General features: G+C 38.7%; 1 protein-coding gene across 2 annotated transcripts in view; it reads left to right on the top strand.

Moving 5' to 3' along the window:
• Window positions 1-25,066, top strand: part of CPA6 (carboxypeptidase A6) — a 339,336-nt gene that overhangs the window by 226,145 nt on the left and 88,125 nt on the right. For both annotated transcript variants that reach the window (XM_078072317.1, XM_078072318.1), the window contains exons 3-6: window positions 11,373-11,497; window positions 17,783-17,897; window positions 20,498-20,599; window positions 23,198-23,302. In XM_078072317.1, coding sequence (XP_077928443.1) covers window positions 11,373-11,497; window positions 17,783-17,897; window positions 20,498-20,599; window positions 23,198-23,302 — 447 coding nt within the window. The remainder of the gene's footprint in view (window positions 1-11,372; window positions 11,498-17,782; window positions 17,898-20,497; window positions 20,600-23,197; window positions 23,303-25,066) is intronic.

The raw sequence follows: 25,066 nt of genomic DNA on the forward strand, positions 1-25,066 counted from the left end.
TTATTCCTGTATAGGAATCCTACCAATATCTGGGTATTAATTTTGTACCATGCCACTTTACCAAACCACATCTTCTTTATCCATTCATCAATTGATGGACAATCGTGTTGCCTCCATATCTTGGATATTATAAATAATGCTGCAATGAACATAAGTGTGCTCTTGTTTCTTGGATATAATACCTTCTCTTACCTCAGAAACATTCATTGCTCTTATTAGTTACAGTTTCTTTGACTTCTGTCTTCTCTCTTCCCTGCATTATCTCTCTTTCCTCTGAATTCCTCTTTTCTATTTTCTGGTATTTCTGTTTTCTGGTCTCTCTATTTCTGGAGATATCTGCTTAGCTTGACTACACATTCATAGTAAGACCTAGGCACTGAAAAGCTGACAGGAAGAATAAATTAAAACCACAATGAGATATCACCTCACACAGAGATAACAAATGTTGGCAAGGATGTAGAGAAAAGGGAACACACATGCACTATTAGTGGGAATGCATATTGGAATGGCTATCATGGAAAGCAGTATGGAGGTTCCTCAAAATTAAAAATAGAACTACCATATGATCCAGCAACCCCACTTCTTAGGTATATATCCAAAGAAAATAAAAAATGATCTCAGAAAGATACTTGCACTCTCATGTTTATTGCAGCATTATGTACAATAGTTAAGATGTAGAAACAACCTAAGTGTCTGTCAGCAGATGAATGGATCAAAAAATGTGGAATATATATTTACAATGCCATATTATTTAGTCACGAGAAAGAAGGAAATCTTGCCATTTACGACATGACTGGACCTTGAGGGTATTACACTAAGTGAAATAAGTCAGATGGGGAAAGACAAATACCGTATGATCTCACTTATATGTGGAATCTTAAAAAGCCAAACACTGAAGAAACAGAGTAGAATGGTGGTTTTCAGGGACTCGGTGTAGAGGAATTTGGGAGATGTTGGTCAAAGGATACAAACTTCCAGTTATCAGATAAATTTGGGGTATGTAATGTGTAGCATTTTGGTTATTGTTAACAGTACTACATTTTATGAAATGTTCCTAAGAGACTAGATCTTAAACAAAGAAATGGTAATTAAATGACATAATGGAGCAATGCATAAGTGTATCAAATCAACAAGTTGTATGCTTTAAACTTATAAAATGTTATATATCTCAGTAAAGCTGGGGAGGAAAAGCTAACAGGAAGACAGGCATACATGGCTGGGACTTATCAAGGAGCAGACTTCATCCAGTGATTAGTTCATTGAGTACCCCTAAACGACACTATCAACTCATTATTCATGTCAGCTCCATTACATAGGAGTTGGTTAAAGAACTACTTCTTTACTTTCAATTCTCCAAATAAATCATGAGCATGATTTTGTATAGTGTTGTCAAATAAAAAAGAAATTCAGAGTTAGGTAAGGAGAGACTTTATCCAAAAGGATTATTGCAAATGCAGGAAAAAAGACTACTGCAAAAGGGTAAACATGTCAACCTTAAGATGTACAAGTCTCAAAAGTCAGACAGAAAGGGGCTTTTCTTTCATGGGGAAGAGTGAACAAGGCTAGAAAGTACCAGGTATGGGGAAGTGGGCTGAAAGCTGGAGGGCCTTGATCAGACAGTAGAGACAAAGGATGTTTCACTATGAAGTCAGCTGATGCTCAGGAAGGGCTGTTACAGAGGGGCCATGGCAATTGAAGGTGGGTAAAAATTCAGGGACCTGGTGGAAAGAGAAAAGCTTAATTAACACTTGTTGAAGTAACAGGCATTTTGTTCAGATTGATCAATGGGGACAAACAATTCAGCTAATTATGAGACAAAGAATGGGAATCTGAGGGTCCATATCTGACCTTGTCATAGGTAAACATAGAGGGAATCTGTGAGTCTTTTCTAAGTTATATGGGGATGATGGTTCCTTAGAGTAAGCCATTCTAAAATACAAAGGGGCAGTGGGATTATTATTTGCCAGGATCACAGGGCTCAGGTAAACTTCAACATCTCTCGTTCCTGACACAAACCACCTTCATATGGAAGTCTCTGAATGGTGCCTTTTACTCCCACTTCTCTTCAGCTTTTCCAGGCTAACTTCTACTCATCATTCAGTATTATATATAGGTAACACCTCTCCTGAGAAACTTTTCTCAAACTACTTCCCAGGTGTAATTAAACAGCCTTAGTGTGTTTCCCTTTATAGACTGAGCATGTAATGTCTGCTTAGTCCTTGAGGGCCAAGTTGTGTCTTACTCATTATTGTATCCTCAGCATATAGCTTGATGGCTGAGACACTGTAGGTGCTCAGTAAAGAGCGAATGGGTGTGGGGTAGTTACCATAGCTGATTTTTAGAAATCAGCCTGTTTTCATAAACAACAGAGAGACAGAACAATCTCCAGATCCTCTGGGTTGTTCAAAGGATGATGATCAGTCACTTGATCATCTGGCCCTCTACTTTGAGGATTCCTCACTGGTCTTTTCATCAGCTAGAAAGGAATGTGGAAGAAAATAATTATTTTATCATCTTCTAACTGCTTTGGAAAAATGCTTTCAGTAAAGGGGTTGAAAGTAACTTTTTAAAAATTGAATAGCTATCTTGCTTTATGTATTATTTTCAGTACTGACCTAATAAGTCAATATAACAGATCTCTGAAAGATGATACTAGTGCAAAATGTTGAGTAAGAAGGAAAATATGGGTGACCTTGAAAGAGATTTTCCTAGGAAAATATAACATTTTATATTCAGAAAAGCACAGTGAGTCTGGCAGAATTATAGAGTTTAAGGGGAACTTGGAAATAATGTAGTTCAAGCCCTTTATTTGTAATTAAGAAAATTAAGTCTCTGAAATGTGACATAGCAAATTTTACACAGAACCAGAAAGAAGTTATTTCTTTTATTTCCTGTTAGATTTTTTTCACTAAGTCACATATGAGTTTTGTTTGATTTTTGTGATACATAGAATTCTTGAGCTACCATCTGAAAAAAGAAATGCATAACAAGCTCTGAAGTGATTTTCACTGGGTGTTAAACTCCAGAAAATAGCCAAAAAAAATTTAATGTAAATGCATTAACATACTATTGTTTAGTACACCAAATGAAATACTTCTGAATGTAGCAATCAAATATTGTGAAAAAATCATCTATGTTAAAACCATAAATCATCAATAGAAAGTGGAGGGAAATCTCTTTACTTGATAAGATGCAACCCAGGGGCTCTTGTCTTCAAATGTCCTTATTAATGGATATTCAAGTGATGCATCAGATTGGGATCTCTGATTATTTTTATCCATCTACAAAGTGAGGCTAAAAATGCTAACTCAATTCTTAAGTATAGAAGTATTTTAAGCTAGCAAAATATAATGAAATAATATTGCCCTGATCTAATAAGTTTCCTGAGTGGCTGTTAAATTCTCAGTCTCTAGTGTAGCAGTTAGGAACCTTTCCTTAGTATTTATAAGTCTTCAAATATTCACTTAGAGGGCACAAATTAAGTAGTATCAACTCTTTTATATGAAAAGGGTGGTGCTATGCAGGTACTACAGAAAGATGCAGGGTGCCAACGTCAGATGTCATTGAGTTCCCAATTTCTCCTGGGTAGACCATCACAAGTCTACATCCTTCATTCTATAATCCCAACGGCCCTACTACTCAAATCACGGATAATGCGGAGTGCCCACCCCTCATTTGGCATTCCATTAGTTATCACATGACCTTAGTAAAATAGTGATCATCCTGAGATAAGGAAAAGCAGCTCTGGCAGCCAGTAGCCAGCCTGGCACTAAGAGCTAGACCTTGGTGTTCTCTTGTTAAACCGCTTTACAGAGTACCAACACCAGACAAGACCATTCTGTGTCCTTCATGAAATAAGATAAAAACAAGACCACTGTGATCATGTCTAAACAAAGACAAAAAAAATCGTCCGAACCAGAAAAATGATAAAACCTCCCCCCACTTTTTTTTTTTTTTTGCTGATATGACTATTGCTTCTTTATCAATTATAGCCCCAATTGTTCTTTCACCTCCTAGATAAAATTATCAAGATATCCAATGATGGAATTCCCCTCATTCTGACAGCATTCAACCAAAGAAAAATCCCAGTTCCTTTACCCTATACAAAATCACCTAACACAAGCCCAAATCCTATAAATTCTAACACCATCTTTCTGAGATTACCGCCTTCTTGAAACAAGCAAATAAATTAAATCTTTTTTGACTACCCACATATTCCAAGAGTCTTTGACTGATGGGCTTTAATAATCCTTTCAAATTGGTGAATGTACCAGTTAATAGTTCAGGGAAAGGTTAAAAATCATTTTCTTTTCCACTTATTGAATAAATGAAACTTACTATCCAATTATGACAGAGAGGGAGCCTTGAAGAGAATTAGAGGGAAAACTTGAACACAAAAACAGAGCTTCACCAGGCCTTCCCACCTTTACCTAATTTCAAAGGAATGATGTTTTTCTGATGACTAGTACTCATGTTAGTAGTATTAATTTCTATTATATTGAAATTTACAAACAACGCTTTCATTTGGACTTATTTTATCCCCCTGTTGGGCCTCCACTAATTTTTATGAGTATTTTAACCCCTAATTAGTTAATAGTATATTTTCATCTTTCTTTAATGGTGAATCAACAAGAGTTGCCTAAATTTCTGAAGACTTTGTTGTATTTATTGGGTCTGTGCTTTAGGGAAGTGATAACTTAGCATTTTGTAAGAGAGAGAGGATGAAGCTAGGTAAAACGAGTCCCAGAATTTTAACATCTACCAAATGCCTTTGGTTTTGGGTTTTTTTTTTTAATTTGGCTTGTAGGAGACCATATTCTCTGGCTATGTTTCCCTTCCAGCAGTCCCCTGGTATCTGAAATGTTAATAAGTCATAAGAAGTAGAGCAAAGACAAATAATAACCATAAAATATAAGTATTTCTTTAACTATGTTGCTAAAGGGCCACTTCAGTCATCAGAAAAGTATGTAGTACTATGACCTAAGGAGCAGCATATTCTAAGATTACACTTAAATGTAATGAAAATTTAAAATTTAAAGACCTGTGAATTGGGGGCACCTGGGTGACTCTGTTGGTTAAAAATCTGCCTTCAGCTCAGGTCATAATCCCAGGGTCCTGGGATCGAGTCCTGTATTGGGCTCCCTTACTCATCAGGGAGTCTGCTTCTCCCTCTCACTCTGCTCCTCCCCAGTCTCGTGCTCTCTTTTTTTCTCTCTCTCAAATAAGTAAATAAACTCTTTTAAAAAAATAAAGACTTGTGAGTTGAGAAGTGGGATGAGTGGACAAATTGAAGTGGACTACCTTATCAATTTCTTGGTAAGAGGAGCTAGAATTAGGAATCTAGAAATGCTCTGGAACAGTTTTGGAGAGAGCACATATTTGAAGAAAGATGAAAGAGAAAAAATGGGTGATTTCATTTATTCCATCTACAGAATATTTAGTGCCTTTCTGTGCCATGCATGGTTCTAAGCACTAGGGATATGGGTGGACAGGAAGAATTTCACGGTTTCTGCTCTCATGAAGATATTAGGAAAACAGATATTGATATGACAATTGCAATAGGTTGAGTGGTAGCCACCCAAAATGTATATCTATGCCCTAACCCCTAGAACTTGTGAACATGGCCTAATTTGAAAAAAGAGTTTTCAGATGTACTTAAGGATCTTGGAAGAGAGCATCCAGAATTACCCAGATAGGTCCTAAATCCAATGACGAGTATCCTTAGAAGACATGGAAGAGGAGAAGCCACAGACACAGATGAGAATACCATATAAAGATGTAAATGGAGATTGAAGTGATATGGCCACAAGCCAAGGAATGCCTGAAACCACCAGAAGCTGGAAGATGCAAGGAAGGATCTCCTCTGGAGGCTTCAGAGGGAGTACTGCCTATCAACACCTGGATCTTGGACTTCTGGCCTCCAGAACTGTGTGAGAATATATCTCTGTTGTTTTGACCCATCTGAGATGTTGAAATTCATTATAGCAGGGGTGCCTGTGTGGCTCAGTCGGTTAAGCATGCCTTCGGCTCAGGTCATGATCCCAGGGTTCTAGGATCAAGCCCCGCATCGGGCTCCCTGCTCCGTGGGAAGCCTGCTTCTCCCTCTCCCACTCCCCCTGCTTGTGTTCCCTCTCTCGCTGTGTGTCTCTCTCTGTCAAATAAATAAATAAAATCTTAAAAAAAAAGAAATTCATTATAGCAGCCCTAGGAAACTAATATAATAACTATAAAAATGAGATGTAATGAAAAGTTCCATGAAAGCAGATAACAAAGGTACTTGACCTAAACTTGGGTGTCAGAAAAGCTTCTCAAAAGGTCATAGACAAAGATCCTAAAAGAAGATACAAGAAGGTTAAATGGATTCAGAACAGAAAGACAATTTTAAGGGTAAATAAGAGAGGCTACTTTTCTGTGCATTAAGATTTTATATGTGCTAGTATGTAATTAATATGATTATGTAAATTAAACACTAGTTGACTACAAATTTGATATGGAGGTTTCTTACTTAGAAACCTGTTATGTGGCACATAAGTGCTTAATACTTTTCCAAACCAACAAAAAGTAAGAGTAAATATAGAGTAGGACTCTCCTCTCTCATGTTTCTGTGTTACTTCAAGCAGCTGGGAGGCAGGCCATCTGTTCCCAAGCTGAAGAAACACCAGATGTCTTTCCATATCCACAGCTAGGACTCACTCTGAAACTGCTGGGGGACACTGACTGCACCTCCACTGATACCTGAACCAGGTATGTAATCAGCCATGGGCCTAAAAGACAGGTGGATGCTTCATGAAGGCTGGACCAGGCCAATAAGTAAACACAGCACAAGGATCAGAAGAGCTATGAAATTAGTGCCAGACTAAAATATGATAGTTTTTCATTGCAAAGAAATTATTTTTGAATTTTGAATCATTTATCATTTAATGAATGACCCCTGTTCACCAGGTGCTGTTGAAAGCATTTTACAGGGGCGCCTGGGTGGCTCAGTCGGTTAAGCGTCTGCCTTCGGCTCCGGTCATGATCCCAGGGTCCTGGGATCGAGTCCCACATCAGACTCCCTGATGGGGCAGGGAGCCTGCTTCTCCCTCTACAACCCCACCCCTGCTTGTGATCTCTCTCTCTCTCTTTCAAATAAATAAATAAAATCTTAAAAAAATAAAATAAAGCATTTTATAGGTATTGATTAATTTAAGCCTAACAAATCTATAAAATACATAGTTTTTATAACTCCATTTTATAAGTGAGGAAACAAGCACAGAGAACTAAAGTTAAGTTCCCCAGAGTGACGCAGCTAACACGCAGCAAAACTGGGATTCAAACTCATCCTGTCTTGAGTTCCAAAATTTATGCTCTTAATGACTGCGTTTTCTATAGTCTCTATAATCCCATAAAAATAACAACCAGGAAGTGTAATTATCATCTTCATTTTACAGATGAAGAAAGTGAGGCCCAAAGAGATGAAGCAATTCACCCTATATCACACAGATGCTATCGGTGGAGAGCCTGAATTTAATCGTAGGAAGTCAGACTCTAGAGTCCAGGGAATTAGCCAGCAGGCTACAGTGCCTTCAAATCCAGCTGTTTGGCTTTGTGTTAGGAAACATTCCAGCTTTGCTCATATTCTTGGTTTATTTATTGGTTCCTCTCCTCCTTAAAGCTGTCTATAGGTTTTAATGTCTGAATAAGGGCATCATCTCATCATAGTCTTCATTTTACTCAGAAACACTCAAAGTAGAACTTTATCTTTACTGCTTCCAGCTTTTTTTTATATGCTTTTCAAAAAGAAGAAAAAAAAAAAAAACAAATAGCTAATATTTAAGATCTCACTATGTGCCAGACTCTCTGCTGTGTGTTTTACTTCTATTTTTCCAACTCATCCTACAGAAAAGTCTGTAGGTAGGTTTTTTTTAATTATCTTCACAGTACAGATGAGGAATTTGAGGCTCAGAAATGTTAAAACCTCCCCTCAAGTCACACAGCCAGTACTATCAGAGCTAGCATTCCAGCTCAGGGCCTTCAGATTCCAAAGTTCATACTCTTGACCACGCACGAAATTGCCTCCACCTCTATTTTTTTATTTTAACTAGGCTCCACGGCTAGCATGGAGTTCAATGTGGGGCTTGAACTCACAACCCTGAGATCAAGACCTGAGAGCCGAAATCAGGAGTCAGATACTTAACCGACTGAGTCACCCAGGTGCTTCTATATTGCCTCCACCTCTTAAATAGATCTGAGTGCATGGGACTGGTAATCATTATGAGGAAAGGAAAACATGGGAACAACCACCAGGTTCCATGGCCGGAAGTTTCTGGAAAGGAGCCTCCTTTCCCTGGAATATCAGATGGCTGTTTACAGCAAAGACCTGCAGTAGTTGGCACACAACCTGAGACCATCCTGACAAGGTTGCTGATCCTTTGTTGTCAGCAGCATAAAGTGTCACCGAGCTTTGCCATTCAAAGATAGTTTATCACTTCATCCAGATGTGATCAGGCCCTAAGGAAATAATGGTAACCAGACCAGAGTGGGCTGATATAAACTTTGAAATAAATTAATTTATAGGGTGAATAGCCCCTGACAGGAAAGAACCAGAATGTGAGACCTGCCAACGAGACCTCCTCAAACACTAAGTCAAGAAGTTGGAAGTTGCTTATTTTCTCAGAAGATCCTAAAGACACTTAGCCAGTCAATAAATATGGGCACTAGAGTTAGGCACATCCTGTGTTACCATTTTGGTGCTGTGCATCCTTGGAAATTTGACTTTGCTCTATGAATCTGAGTCTTCCATTCTTTATTTTTTTTTTAAGATTTTATTTATTTGAGAGAGAGAGCACAAGCAGGGGGAGCAGCAGAAAGAGAAGGAGAAGCAGGCTCCCTGCTGACTCAGGGCTCTATCTCAGGACCCTGGGATCATGACCTGAGCCAAAGGCAGACACTTAACTGACTGAGCCACCCAGGTGCCCCTCATTCTTTATTTTTTTTAAAAAATTTTATTTATTTATTTGAGAGAGAGAGAGGTCACAAGCAGGAGGGAGGGGTAAAGGAAGAAGCAGGCTCCCCGCTGATCAGGGAGCCCGATGCGGGACTGGATCCCAGGACCCCGGGATCATGACCTAAAACCTGAACTGAAGGCAGACGTTTAATGGACTGAGCCATCCAGGTGCCCTCATTCTTTAAACATATCTACCATTAACTCCTACCTGGAGTCATTATTGAAAAGATCAGAAATACCTATAAAGTAGGGGCACTTTACAAATCTCACATGAGTATTACTGTCCCCTATATCTAGATACAGGCCTGTGCCTGCCACCCAGACTGAAATACCCATATTATGTATCCAAGTACGCTTTCCCCAAAATTTTACCTGAGAAAAGTTGATAATTCATTTTAACTTACTTTCCTAATATCACAACAGAATACAATTCCCGATTTTGTAAATTATTTTTGTTAGTTTCCTATAGACCAACTACTTAGTCTGATGGCCTGTTTCCTAGGAAGCCCTCTCCAGGTTAGGCTGTGAGGTATGTCACTCCCATGGAACCTCCCTACAGGGAAGCTACTCTCTTCTACAGGATGAGGATTCTTATTTTAGCATGCACCCTAGAAAATGACACCTAAACTAATTTCCAGACTGGCTCTTCATATCATTTGAGGTTCTTATGGCTCTCTACCCTCCAAATACAGCACTACATCCTCATCTCCCCTGGCATTAAGGGATGGCAGCAAACCTTAATATCAAAAAACTCTCTCTGTAATGGGTCTAGAGGCAGGTCTCAAAGATGATTAAAGGATCAGAAAACCTAACGAGTAGAGAAAAGTGAAAGATACCAATGTACTTTATCTAACAGAAGCAAGAAACCAGCCATCCCTTACTGAAAAATGGAACAAGAAAAAATGAAGCTGTGCTGCAGTGTAAGGGATCAGGAAAAACATCTGCAGTCTTCTTAAATGTGGATATGAGTTACATGAGGATGTTGTTGACTCTCCTCTTTTGGAGACTTACAAGATGTGGTTTGGATACATCTACTGGGGACAGGTTTGTTCAGTCCTACATGTATCCTTGCCCAAGGGCTGACAGATGGCTCAAATGACCTCTCAGCATCCCTTCCAGCCCCACACTTCTGTTTTTCTATTATTGTTGGACTAGCACATTAGCTGAGTCAGATTAGCCCTTGCAATTTAGAGGAGGAGTCAGATGCTTGAAAAAAAAAAACAGGTAGACTCTTTGTCCCCAAAACAAATGCCTCTCTACCCTGTTCAAGATTAAATTATACCACCAGAGGTGTTATTTCCTTGAGTCACAAAGTATTTTTGGTCTTCTAGAGTTCCCTAACAGAATGCAGACCCTGACGCCTAAGTGAGGATCAGGTAACTGAATCTTATCAGATCGGAGACCAAGGCCCTGTAACAGACTAAGGCTGGAAATGCAGGAAGAGGAGAGTCCCAAACACAGAGACTTACACAACTGTAAAGGCAAAGTGGGCCTAATCGAAAATTGTAGCTCTAGGCTTGTACAGAAGAGAGGGCTCTCTTCCCTCCCAGCTGAGTTCAGTAATTCCTTCAGTGAATGCAGAGCACTAGCTACTGGTTGTGAAGGCACTGGGAACACTACAGTAAGACGCATAGACATGGCTGGCTCCTGCTTTCCTGCACAACACTGAACATGAGGTGAACGGATAGTGAACATTACATGGGGTCTCCACGTACGCAACAGTGAGCTGCTGATGGACACAAGGCACCATTCCGGGCACTTGGAATGAGGTGGTGACCAAATGGAGCTTACATTCTGATAAGCTGAAATTAGGGAATGAAAGAAGCACAAGTTGCTCCAAGAACTCTTGACAAGGAGACAACCCTAGCTGAAAAGTCCAACCTGAGAAAGGGATGTTTCTACGGCCATGTGAAGGCAGAGTGCGAATTGGTAAAAGGCATGTGGTGGGGAAGGAGGAGATACCTGGCGAGTGTTCTGTTTAAAGTTACCACACGTTGCCAAGCTACCACAGTTCGGTTGTGTAGTAAAGTAAAAGGGAATTTATATCCTCCTTTCTCTTATTCAAGTATTTGTATAATAATTTTTAAGAATATCAAAGTCATACTTAAAACTATTTATCTAAATTTTACCTTGTGGCTTTAATGTATATTGGTCTTTAAACTGTTACTTGTAAATTATGATCAAATTCTGTTATGGATATGATATAATTTGGAGACCTAATTCAAAATCAAATAAGAGTTTTACCCTGCTGATGAAAGCATTGAGTCTAAATCCAAAATGTGTTTGGTGTTTCTGAATATAAACAAGGTGACATGTTTCACATTGTGACATGGCTCTTTATCCACCTGCACGGAATATGAATGATAGGTTGGTTCCTGCACTACAGGTGGACCTGTGGCAGCCCAGCAGTATCTCCCATGTCTCAGAAGGAGCAGTTACTGATGTCCACATTCCCCAAAATGGTTCCCAAGCCCTGTTAGCGTTCTTACAGGAAGCCAACATCCAGTACAAGTAAGCATTCTTTTGCACTTGCTTAATTCATTAGTACTAAACTGAACTGAATGAGAGCTGTATTCAGGTTATTTACTGAGTGCCTATAACAGTGTTTCAGGTACTGTGTTTCAAACTGCAAAAACAGACACGAATGTAACACAGTTATATTCACCTTTAATGAGCTTATTAGTGTAATGGGGGAGGGGAGAACCACACTGGCATATCATTTCACCATTACCGCTAGGTGGTCAGTGTAAACACAGAAGATCTCTGTGTGAGGAAAGGAGAGCAGTGGGTAAGAATGCAAGAGCAGATAAAGCTTTCTGCAGGAGCAATGAAAACCAAGCACAGGATGAGGCTCGGGACTTGCAGGCAGAGGGGACAGTGCAAGCAAAGGGAAGAAGCAGCATAATACCTGTTTAGGGAACTGAAGTGGTTGAGTGTTATTATTGTACAAACACAGGGAGTAGAAATAAAAGATGCTGGAGAGGTTGAGGGAAGACCAGGTTGTGGGGAGTCTGATGTGTACAGGGCTAGGAGCTCAGACTAGTGTGGTGCTGCACACTTGGAGGATATAAGCAAGGGAACCAGGTGTAAGTGGGGTGGAGGAGCAATAGGAGACTACAATAATAGTCCAAGTAAGAGGTTGTGAGGCCTTGAGTCAGGACCAGAGTAGTGTGATCAGGAGAGTACTCAAAAAAATATTCAATAGGCAAAACCACCTGGACTCTGCACTTGGTTGGATATGGGGAGGAAGAAATCAAGGACAGTCCCAAATCTTCTAGCCTGGGCAATGGAGTAGATAGATCCAAATAGATTTGGATATCTTGAGGTATTTGGTTTGGGTTGTTTGTGTTTTTTTAAGGAATACTTACATAGTAAGAATGGAGCAAACAGAAGATAGTCACAGAAGTCAAAGAAGAAATGAGAGACTTTCAAGAGGGAGAATATTAGTGGTGCCAAGTGTACAGTAATATCCAGCAAGGAAAAGGACTGACCAGTTTCCTTTGGATTTGGCAATGTAAATTGTGTTGGTAACTCTCATGGTGGGATGTGGGATTAGATTGTCAGGAGCAGAAGACAGAGAAAGACAGAAGTGAATAGGAGGTGAGAACAGGGAGAAGCAGAGCAGACTACTGCTCTTAGAAATTAAAACAAGGAGAGAGGCAGAGAATAAGGAATGACTACAAGGAGATGCAGAATCAATGACTGCTTGAAATTTGGGATTTTAAGGGTTAAGAGGCAATTTTGGTATGTCTGTAGGCTGAGGGGAGGAACAAGTTAGGGAATGAGACATTGATGGTACAGGATAGAATGCATCAATGGAGGAAAGGGTTTGAGCACTAGGAAGGATACCTTATCCAGTAAGACTGAAGAGGTAAATGTGAGTCTAGTTAAGATTATAAAGAGGAGAGTCAACAACTTAAAAGAAATCATAACTAATGGCTAAATTTTCTATATGGAATAGGAAGCAAAATTATCTACTGAAAGGGAAGAAACAGGGACTGAAGAAAGTTACCAAGAGAAAAACTGGGGTAAGAACCAATAAAAGTGGTTGTTGAAAAGAAGGAAGATTTGGTGCTCATACACAGTTGAGGTTTTGTTGGGTTAGGACCACGGAAAGGTCAGGATGGCAAGGAAGTTGAGGTTCCTAATGAAATACTAGCTCAAGTATTCATCCATGGTGTCAAATCTGGATAGGAAAGGAGAACAGTCTAGGAGGAATGATGGAGTCAAATGGAAGAATCAAGAAGGGGATAAGGATCTTTATATTGAAAGCAGATATGGCATGACTGAGGGCAACAAGGAAACGGAAGGAAGAAATTTTTGACAAAGTTTGTAGGCTGAGATTAAGAGTCCTGGTATAGAACATTTATGGCTGGTGACAAGAGTCAGGGGATAGTCATGGAGGATTTGGCCAAAGTGGAGTATAAATCACCGAGACTGCTGTGGTCGAGAATGGATGGACTAAATCACCAGAGAATCAACACAGCAGTTATGAATCTCCTTGGCTGATGGCAAGATTAGAGATAAAGAGACAGAGTGTGCCCGTGGGAGAGTAATTTCAGAGAGTACCCAGGAGTTAGAGGAAAGAAACAAGGAATGGCATGATGCCATAGGCCAAATGAGCTTTTTCTAGAAGTAGATTGATGGGGAAAGAGAAATGGGGGTTCAGGAGAATGCTGACCTCTTTCCCTTCTGGTCCCATGATAGAGTGGCAGAAGAGAAAGCCACAAAAGAATCTGTCCTTGAGAGAATCCAATTTCTGTCAGGGCAAGAATATGAGAAGAGAGAGTTCTCTGAAGAGATGAGAATGTAGGAAGTTTATTTACAGTGAAAGCAAGCTTCCAGCAGGCACAAGGGAAAAGGAAGTGGTGGAGTGATGAAGAATCAGTGCAGGCTCTGGGGGAGAAATGCAGTGTAGTGAACTGATGATGTGGGAAGGAGTGACATACCTTTCATTTGGAAACCTAGGATTTCAGGGCTGAGAGGTAAGTGACTAACCTCAATTGCTCCAACTTTTTGGCAAACGGTTGTACTGTTAAAACTGGCAGGAAGATCCCTGATGATGTCTGGTAAGGCCTGGGATGGGCTCATGGCTCTGTCAGTCAATGGTAAAAGCCTTAGTCTCTGGAAGGCTGAGCCACAGGGTACAAAGTAGCAATGACATTCCTCCCTGGTCCACACAAATACTTCCCTGCCAGAAAGATAATTACAGCCTTATAAAGTACTGATATGCTTTTTGCAGAAAGGTATTTTATCTCTGCTTCTAGAACAGGTTAGAGTCACAGCTGTGCATAAAACTATTGTTCATACTGAACACATTTTAGTCATCACTATAACTCTGAAGGCGTGCTTTGATTCTCTGAATGCCTGGAAGGAAGGAGCTTGGTAATTATATCTATAGGTGCTCAGCAACAACTCACATGCTTCATTAATTATAATTCAGTAGAAGGGGATATACCAGTTATTTTAACAAGTCTCTATTTCCTGCCGTTAAATATAGGTCATGTGGAACTGATATAGAATAAAATATCACACTTTATGTCACAGAGAATGGAATCTAAAAAAAAATGAATGTTTTAAATCAGTTGTCTCCTCATGGAGGACAATCATTTAGAATTATTCATTTTGTTAGTCTCAGGATAATAATACATAAGAGTCAATTAAATTCCACAGGACAGTAGGTAGAGATCATTTTAATTGACTTTTATTATTGTAGCCTGGGGTATTTTCAAAAGATTATCATTAATTCTATACAACTATATGTAATATATAGCTGTAGTCATCTTTAAGGCAGAGATAATGTGACCCCATGTGTCTGGCCCCTAGGTAATCAGCCCCTCTCAATGACATGACAGATGAGATGACTCATTCTGTTATAAAAAATTCAGTCATTTTATAAATTAAATACCTGTAAAAATTGGCAGTGGCATTTCAAATTTTGAGCCCCCCCTCACCCACCCTGGAGGCTTTGGGAGGTGGTTTTATACTGGGTGTTGACATCACTTGGAAATTTCTCAATAGCTCTAGTCACTATCCTAGGAGTATATGCAACTAGGGTAGGAATAATAATCAGCCATAAAGGACTAAGAAAATATAAAACTTACAAATGCTATTTTGGGCTCCTTCTCATCAATCTGCTGGTGTTGACTACTTGACAAGGAAAATGGGGCTAGCACTGCCACACCACAATTATTTTAATTTTCAGATTGGTCTTTTAGGGCCTGTATTAAAATACAGTCTAGTTATTGAACAGAGACCTGTATTAGTTTGCTAGGGCTATCATAACAAATACCACCAGACTGGCTGGCTTAAAAAGCAAAAATTTATTGTCTCATGATTCTGGAGGCTATAAGACTGAAATCAAGGTGTAGGCAGAGCTGGTTCCTTCGGAGGGCTGCAAGGGAAGGATCTGTCCCAGCCCTGTCTCCTGGGTTTGTAGATGGGACGGCCATCTTTGCCTCTTCATATCTTCCCTCTGCGTCTTTGTGTCCTGATTTCCCCGATATATGCAACATAAAATGTACCATTTTAACCATTTTAAATATACAATTCAGTGACATAAAGTACATTCATATTACATAACCATCAGCACCATGCATCTCTAGAACTTTTTCATCTTCCCAAACTGAATTTCCTCTAGGACACCAGTCGTATTGGATGAGAGTACATCCTGGTGACCTCAGTTTAATTACATCTGCAACAATCCTAGTTCCAAATAAGGTCACATTCTGAGGTGCTGGGGTTTAGGGCTTCAACATATGAATTGGGGGAGAGGGGGACACAGTTCAACCCATAACAGATCCCCAAACACAGTAGCTTTAATGCAGTAGAATTTACTTCTCCCTCACGGGATGGGCCAGAGGTCCAGAAGCTATTGCTGTGCCATTCCAGCCACCGCTGTTGTTACCATAACTGCCTCTTGGGCTGTAAAGCTGGTGACTAGACACTGGAGTGCTGAGTCCGGCAACCCCAACTGCCTCTCAACAGTCACGTCTCTGTGACCTTGACATGGCCGCAGCAACGGCAAGAGATGGCCTCTGCCTCATTCTTAACTTCCTATCTTGCCAGCGTTTCCAAATCTGTACCCAGAATCAAGGTTGCAAGAGAGTCAAGAAAAAGTAGTTTTCAGCTTCCCAGGCCCTGCGGTACAGGAAGTCCATAAGGAGAGTAGGCAGTTGACCATATCCAGCACAGACACTCAAGAGAGGAAAAAGGAAACAAGGGTCAGGCATATTCTACTCTTCTCTTCGTCTGTATTTAATATGGAACTTGAGAGGAATGATACCAGTGAGTTTCCAGATTTAATTAGCCTAAATTAGTGGCTTCCAGATCGTTAGCCTAAATTTGATCCTGATAGTATATTAAAATCATTTTTGGTGAGCTGATAACTATTCATAGATATTCTCGTCTATGTAGGGCCCAGTGTGGCGTATTTTTTTAAGTTTGTTTGTTTATTTTTAATCTCCACACCCAACGTAGTGCTCCAGCTTACAACCCCAAGATCAAGAGACACACACTCTTCCAACCGAGCCAGTCAGGTGCCCCAGTGTGGCATATTTTTTAAAGCTCACAGGTGACTTTAAAGCAATGCAGCTTAAGAATCATTGGCCTAAATGGATAGGCAAGTACTAGGGAATCCAAAAAGTAGTTCTACTTAGGGTACTTGGAGACTTTAAAAGAAGACTGAAAAGCTTAAGAGTTTATTCATCAAAGAAGCTAATATCCAACTAGAATGATCCCGTACAACTTGAAACTGAAAGAATTTATAATTTTCCTACTTTGGTGAAAACACTAGCAAACTTAACTAGAAAATATTAAGATAAATCCATTGTAGGAGCAATTCTCCATTAGAATTATTTTGACACTTCTCTGAATGGTCATTTCATGATGTGATTGGTAATATGTTGTCATTTATCAATTGATAATGATACATGATAAAGAATCTAATCAATTAAAAGGCATAGCTTTTTGTACTGAAATTCGTGGGGAAATATTGCCTTTCTAAAGGGAATGATGGTTGTTCTATCAGGAGCTGCAAAAAAAACAGATGTATCAGCATCAGAGCTTCATAACTTTCTGGTGATAAATGTGGGGAATTGCTCTTACCTTGAGTGGAAACAAGTTGCACTTGTTTATATTTAGAAGATCTGTCCACTTTGGAAATAATGCAAAAGCAGTATACCACAGCTCAATTTTGTAAACATTTAAACATTTTTTTAAACCCAACTTTTTGTGTGTGTGTTGTCTTGTTTTGGTATTCATAATGTCACACTGGACTTAGAGTCTAAAGAATAGAATTCAGGTTCACATTCCGAGTCCAAATTCTGGCTCTGTACTCACTAGCAGAGTGATGTTGGCAGGTTCTTAACCCTTTTGGGGGCTCATTTTCCCTGTTTGTAAAATGAAGCTAACAAAAAAATCTACCTCGTAGGGTTATTAACTAAGCTCGTGTACATAAAATACATAGCATCATGCCTAAATAGGTACTCAATAAATGTAAATGCTCATACCCATCATTCAGTTCTTGTAGCTGTTCAATCAGTGGTAGTAATTATTATTATTTGAGAACATCTGCCTATAATTTTACATTTTTTTTATAATTTTACATTTTATATTCATTACCCAATTTAATAGTTTTTATTTCCCAAAAGAGAACATGTTCCCAACATTTGGTATTTTTAGAAATGTCAATATTCGCTATCCTCTTTTTCATAGATGCATAATTTTCTTTTCAAATTGCTTGATTTTTATGTGCTCTCCATTCAATTTGCATCATGTCTATCATTTCAAATCCAGGATCCTCATAGAAGATCTTCAGTACACACTGGAAAAGACAAGCAGTTTGCAACCCCAAAGAAATCGAAGATACCTGTCTGGATATAATTATGAAGTTTATCACTCTTTAGAAGAAGTATGTAATCAGAGGAGCTTTCATTGTTTTTTTAACAAATGCATCTTTATCGTTTAGGTCTAATGGTTGGGAGAAAAGCATAAAGACAGAGGCAGGAGCCATATGAAGAATACATAAAGCTCTTATATTGCCTAGCCACCTCAGTTCATCATCTCTTCCATTAATAAGCCTTTATAAGAAGTAGTGAAATAATTTGAATTTCATTTGCTTTATGCAACCCACCCCTACAAAGGACATGGGAAGGGCAACGGAAAAGTGAGGTAATGTGGCTATAATTGCAGTTGTGAAAACCTTAACTAAAAATCCATGGAAGGTAGATCTAGTCAGAGTTCAAGGGCAGTGATTTGGATGAGGGGTGGAGTGAACGTTGATGCTTGCCCCACAGCCTCTGCACAAGTTGAGACCTCCCAAAGGCCAAGCCCTATTTGTGGAACCTCAGGACCTTTTCATATGTTGTTACTTATTCTTCCTATTATTTATTCTACAACAACCTCATCCCTACCACCACATCCTTTACTGGCCACCTGGACAATAGCTAGTTACTCTTTGAATCTCAGCTCAAGCAAAAAGATGGCTGTTTCTACTCTCGAAGACGAAATTAGAACTCCCCATCTCCAACCCCAGCATATTACATGTACCCACAGCACATGGATATGATATCTATCATAGTTTTTATGTATGTAATTGTAGGATCCTTTGATTAATGCTTTTCTCTCCTCATAAGCTGCAAGTTCCATGAGGGCAGGCCGTTTCTTTCTTGTTCACCACTAAATCCCCAGTGGCAAGCAAATAGAAACCTCCAAAGTAGGTAGTTGATGACAGAATGAATAAATGAATAAGTACATAGATTTTCCATGCTTCCCCTTAATTGAGCAAAGGAATGTCAGGCATAGAATTAATGTGATCCTGTTATATTCTTTTTTTTTTCTTTTCCCAGTTTTATCGACAAATAAATTTGTATGTGTTTAAGGTGTACAGCTTGATTTGAGATACGTATACATTGTGAAATGATGACCACAATAAAGCTAATAAACACATCCATCTCACATAGTTACAGTTTTTTAGTGTGTTATGAGAACACTAATATCTACTGTCTTAGCAAATTTCAAGTATATAATAGAGTATTACTGACTATTGTCACATGTTGTACATTACATCCCCAGAATTCATTCATCTCATAATTGAAAGTTTGTACCCTTTGACCAACATCTCCCTATTCCTCCACCTTTTTATCCCCTGGCAACCACCATTCTACTCTGAGTTTCATTTTTTATTTTTTTTAATAATCTTTTTTATTATGTTATGTTAGTCACCATACAGTACATCATTAGTTTTTGATGTAGTGTTCCATGATTCATTGTTTGCATATAACACCCAATGCTCCATGCAATACGGACCCTCCTTAATACCCATCACCGGGCTCACTCATCACCCCACCCCCCTCCCCTCTAAAACCCTCAGTTTGATTCCTGGAGCCCATAGTCTCTCATGGTTTGTATCCCTCTCTGATTTCCCCCCCTTCATTTTTCCTGTTATATTCTAAGGAGAATATTTGATTCTCTTGATAATGACTTTCTTTTCAAAATTATTTTCATGTATTTCATGTTCCAACATATGTTTTAGAAGCTTGAAATTAAAAGCAATGGAAAGGTTTTAGATAGCTTGGCACATGAAAGTGCTATAAAATGCACTAGAAAAAAATTTTTTAAATATATCTATAGATATGTACATACATATACATACATACATACACTTAAGATATATATATACATATACTATATATGTGTGTGTGTATATATATATATATATATATGCTGCTCATTGGACTAAATAAGAAAAGAAAAGAAAGCATGGGTACTTCTCAAAATCTATTTTTTTCAGCACAGATTCTTTTGCACATCATGGATTAAAGGGACACTTTTCTGTGACTTCCTTACTTCTTGTAAGGCTTTTAAGTCAGAAATGTCATCCGTATTTCTAAGTGCCTTATTCATCCATCTCAAATATACCTTCTTCTGATGACAGATAAGTGTGTGTGACTGGATCAATACAAATGTATCACCATTATGGGGGAAATTATTCAGAGTATGCCCTCTGATGTGTGACTTAAATAACCTTTAAATGCAGAAGACAATGCCTTTTTCTTAGAATCTTCTGTTCAGTGGCAAATTACAATATATGGGACTTTAATAGACACTTTCAAGTAGTTCGCATGGTTTTCATGAAGCTGATTTCTTTTCCTCTTAAATACTTGGGGGGGGAATGGAAATAAATTTTTATTTTCAAAAAGACCCAGAACACATTGATTAATTTTCTATAAAGCTCTGCCATCAAGATACTAATGATAAACGGTAGTGGAAGGTATGCATTAAAAAGGGAACAATATAAAGACATGAAGCTACTATTTGTAAAGACAGAAAATAAAATATAATTTTAAGTATCTTAAGGAAAATTAAAAATACAAAACTGATTTTTGTTCAGTTTATACTCATGTATGCTCTTTGAGCTCTGAGACCTATTTTTGCCTTTTGTTACCTTTTGTTCTCTGAAAGCTCCATAATTGGGAGAGTCTGACATGGTTTTTATTTTTTTGCTTTTAGATTCAAAATTGGATGTATCATCTAAATAAAACTCATCCAGGTCTCATTCACGTGTTCTCTATTGGAAAATCGTATGAGGGAAGGCCTCTTTATGTTTTAAAGGTAAAAATAAATTATTAACAAAATATTTAGTAAACATTCATCTTTTTCAAGCTTGACTTATGGGGGAAAAAATGAAATGGTCTTTCACAGCATCTCATATTTAACATCCTCTGATAATTTAAGAAAAATATTTCCCTTAGGTTTTTGGGCCATATTTAATTTTTGCCATTGAGTATTCCAGGGAATGCTGTTTCTAACATATTCAGAGTTATTGGTGCACTTAAAAATAATGGCATTCAAAATTATTTGTGAGCTGGTGCTACTTAAGGTGAACCAATGCAAAACTACATAAATGTGTAAGAAGTATACACCCTTCCCAGCCCTTGACTCTGCGTTGTCTCCTAGCTACTGACCCAGAGCTCTCTATCCCTTCTCAGCCAAACATCTGAAAAGATTTCCCTATATCACTGTTTCTATTTCCTTACCTCCCATTCAGACCTTGACTCACTGGCCTTTGCCCCCATGGCTCCTCTAAAACCTCTCTTGCCAAAACCAACCATGACTCCTAGTTGGTTCTCCTCCTATCTCTCTGACCATACCCTCCAGTCTCATTTAGTGGCTCCTCTCCCCCTGCCCTTCCCATGGGTTCTGATCATCCCAGGACTCTCTGCTCAGACTCTATGCTCTCCCTCTACCAATCTCTCTAGATGGACATACCCATCCCATGATTTCAACAATCATTCCAGAATTTTCTATTTAGTTGAGGTCCACTCTCTGGAGCTTTACATTCATATGTCATTGCCTACTTGACCTTCTCATCTCAATTTTCACAAAAGCACCTCAGACTCAGAATGGCACCATTTTGTGATTGCAGTCAAGAAGCATGAACGTCATCCTAAATTCCTCTTATTTTTACCACTTCCTTTAAATCTACCACCAAGAACTGACATTTCTTTCTTCTAAATATCTTTGGGATCTGTTCTAGTTCCTTCTCTTGTCTTCCCTACTCTTGCCCTAACTTATCTCTGGATCTCTTCTCCATGGACTGTTGCAATAAATGCCTCAGTATGGAGCTTCATTTCAAGTCCTTGTCCTCTCCCCTCTCATACTCTCATCCGTCACTACTGTCAGCATGACCTTGGGGAAGAAGGGGAATTTAGCATGACCTTGGGCTCATGCCTCTGTCTCTCTATCCCACATACACACCCCTCTCCCATGAAATACATGATGAAGCCTTATCTCTTTTATACAAGATCCAGGGATTTTGTGTGTTCTCTGCCTCTGTGTCCATCTTCATCTGCCATTTCTTCCTCATACCCCAAAAGCAGTTCTTCAAAGAGGATGTGTCCAGATTCTCTTCCAGGCTTGAGATGCCTTCTTCCAACTTGTCTGCTGGGCAAGCTTCAGGTCTTACCCAAGTACTCAAGTGTTCCTCCCCTGAAAAGCCTTCTTTTATTCTCTGGGAAAATTAGACAAAACACCCCATGTTCCCTAAGCAACTTATGCATGTCCACATCACAATGATTGATTGCTCCTGTGTCTGCCCTCTCTACTAGCATATAAACTCCTTGTCTTTTCATCTTTGAATCTCCAGTGTCAAGCACAATGTCCAAAAAGGATTTCCTGAAGTATTAGTTGAGTGAAGTAATGAATGAAAACTAGGTCCCCTATGAATATAATGTTAATAGCTACTTATTTGTTACTGAATTAGAAACCACATTTAAGTAATATTGATATAATAAGATTATAAAGAAAAATCTGTCACTTGATTCTACAAATCAATTTGTTTTGCTTTCCCATTTTGTGTTGTAATAAAATTTGATTTTGTCTACCAATAAAACATAGTTATTGCTGGGGTGCCTGGGTGCCTCAGTCAGTTAAGTGTCCGCCTTCAGCTCAGTCATGATCCAGGGTCCTGGGATCGAGCCCCGCATTGTGTTCAGCGGGTAGTCTGCTTCTCCCTCTGCCCCTCCCCCTGCTCCTGTGCTCTTTCTCTCTATCTTTCTCTCTCTTTCTCAATTAAAGTCTTTTTAAAAATTTTAAAAACATAGTTACTGCTTTAAGAAATATTCCTTGCGATTCCGATTCTCTTGGAGGAGGGGGTTAGGAAGAAGGGGAATTTAGCATTTAACTTAACAATCACATATTACATTAAAGGAGAAGCAAACTAGGGGTACCTGGGTGGCTCAACCAGTTAAGCGTCCAGCTCTTGATTTCAGCTTAGGTCATGGTCTTGGGGTCATGAGAACAAGCCCTGCATCGGGCTCCTCACTCAACGTGGAATCTGCTTGGGATACTCTCTCTCCCTCTCCCTCTGCCCCTCTGCTCACACACATGCTCTAAATAAATAAATAAATATAAATAAATAAATAAATAAATAAATAAATCTTAAAAAGGAGAAGCAAACCTATTTAAGGGATTGCCCTTTTTTGTCTATTTTCCAGTTATTTGATTTGTAATTAAGGCAATAAATTTATTATTTTTGCATAAACAGGCCTGGACTTCTGAAATAGATAGGAAATTTCTTTATCTTTTTGTGGGTTATCTAATGACTCAAACTATAGTGAAGAACTACACTGAAATCTTACTAAAGTATGCTGATCAGTGAATTTAAAAATAAAAGTCTGAGCTGGTTACTGTGAATACTCTTGTTTTCAGCTGGGCAGAAAATCACGAACTTACAAAAGAGCTGTCTGGATAGACTGTGGTATTCATGCAAGAGAATGGATTGGTCCTGCCTTTTGTCAATGGTTTGTAAAAGAAGTAAGTTAAACCCTTTATACAATGTCCATTTCAGTAAACTGATGCTTCCCATGTGGTTTTATTCTGCTTAAGGAGGAAAACTGGGAACTTGAAGCCAGCAGTACCTGATTGAATGATAACACCTTGATTTTGGTGGGTTACTTTCATGGTTCTGAAGACCCCTCATAACTCTGGCTCAGTTTATCTCTACCTCTGCCCTTGGAGGTTGGAGTTACCAACATTGATTAAAGAGAAAGGATCAGGGTTTCAGAGCATTTATGAATTTGTGGACAAATTAGGAACCAACCAGGTAGCTGATATATGGTAAAAGGCTAAACATCTAATTTATGGTGCTCCAGAGCAGTTTCTCATACAGTATTCAATGTGGAAAATTCTATACCACTTATCACAATGATCTCACATATGCTATAACAATAAAGGGATGAGCAAACGATTGCATTTTGCTTTCCTGCTACAGATCGGTAATATAATACCAAAGACCCTTCGCATCTGTGGATTTTGCGTTCTCAGTTTTAGTATTTTTCAGTAACTCTAACAGTTGAAGATTCATTGTGATTTCTTATCAGCAGCTTCATTTAAATCATAAGTCTTCTGAAGCTAGTGTATCAAGTGGGTCTGTATTCCAAGCATGCGTCAATAGAGCCAACCTCATGGACCAACATCTTAATATGTTTTGATATTTTCTATTCATCATCCAGAATGTGATGATTTTTATGGTTATTTTTAAACTTATTTGTATTTTTTTGAAGATTCTTAAAAGAAAATCAACCACTAGTACTGGTAATGAAAGCGAAGAGGTCTAAGGAAATGAAGGTTCTAAGCCAGAAAATAACCCTACAAATTTCTTTAGTCCTATATTTATAGGGAACCATTAAGAAGACAAAAGATCTTTAAATATTTTAGTTCTATTTCACTGTGTTTTGTGGGAAAATTAGGTGCCCTGCTGAAGTTTGTGATTTTTGAGAGCTCTCCTAGTCTTGGGAAAATATACCTTACCAGTGTCAAAAATGTACTAAATTTGCAAAATCTGCCTTTCTGCCACTATCATACCCACATACGTATCCTTAATTTTATAAATATGATGTAATAATAAAAATTCTTAAACCATTCCCACTCAGTGTATTAAGGAATTCATATTCTCTTAAAATAACATTTCATCTTGGTAGGACAAATGCAAAATCTAATAAGAAATTAACTAGGAGCACCTGAGTGATGCTCAGTTGAGCATCCAACTCTTGGTTTCGGCTCAGGTCATGATCTCAGGGTCATGGAATCGAGCCCTGTGTCGGGCTCTGAGCTCTGTATGGAGTCTGCTTGTCCCTCTCCCTCTGCCTCTGTCCTTTCCCCTCTGCTCCTCCCCCCTGCTCATGCAAGCACTCTTTCTCTAAAATAAATAAAATCTTTAAAAAAAAGAAATTGGGGTGCCTGTGTGTATCAGTCAGTTAAGCGGCTGCCTTTAGGTCAGGTCATGATCCCAGGGTGCTGGGATCAAACCCTGCATCAGGCTGCTTCCTCAGTGGGGAGCCTGTTTCTCCCTCTTACTCTGCCTGCTGCTCTGCCTACTTGTGTTCTCTATCTTTGTCAAATAAATAAAATCTTTTAAAAAGAAGAAATTAACTTTTTATTAAGAAATTAATTAATTACCTTGTATTAAATATCCATTGTTATACATACAGTGTATTGCCTGCTATCTTAAGTTTCAAAAAGAAAAGGAGGAAAAATGGCTAAGTATAGAGCATCTATTGTTAATAAACTGTGGTCCTA

Source organism: Halichoerus grypus, chromosome 5, assembly GCF_964656455.1.
Source record: "Halichoerus grypus chromosome 5, mHalGry1.hap1.1, whole genome shotgun sequence".
Lineage (NCBI taxonomy): Eukaryota > Metazoa > Chordata > Mammalia > Carnivora > Phocidae > Halichoerus > Halichoerus grypus.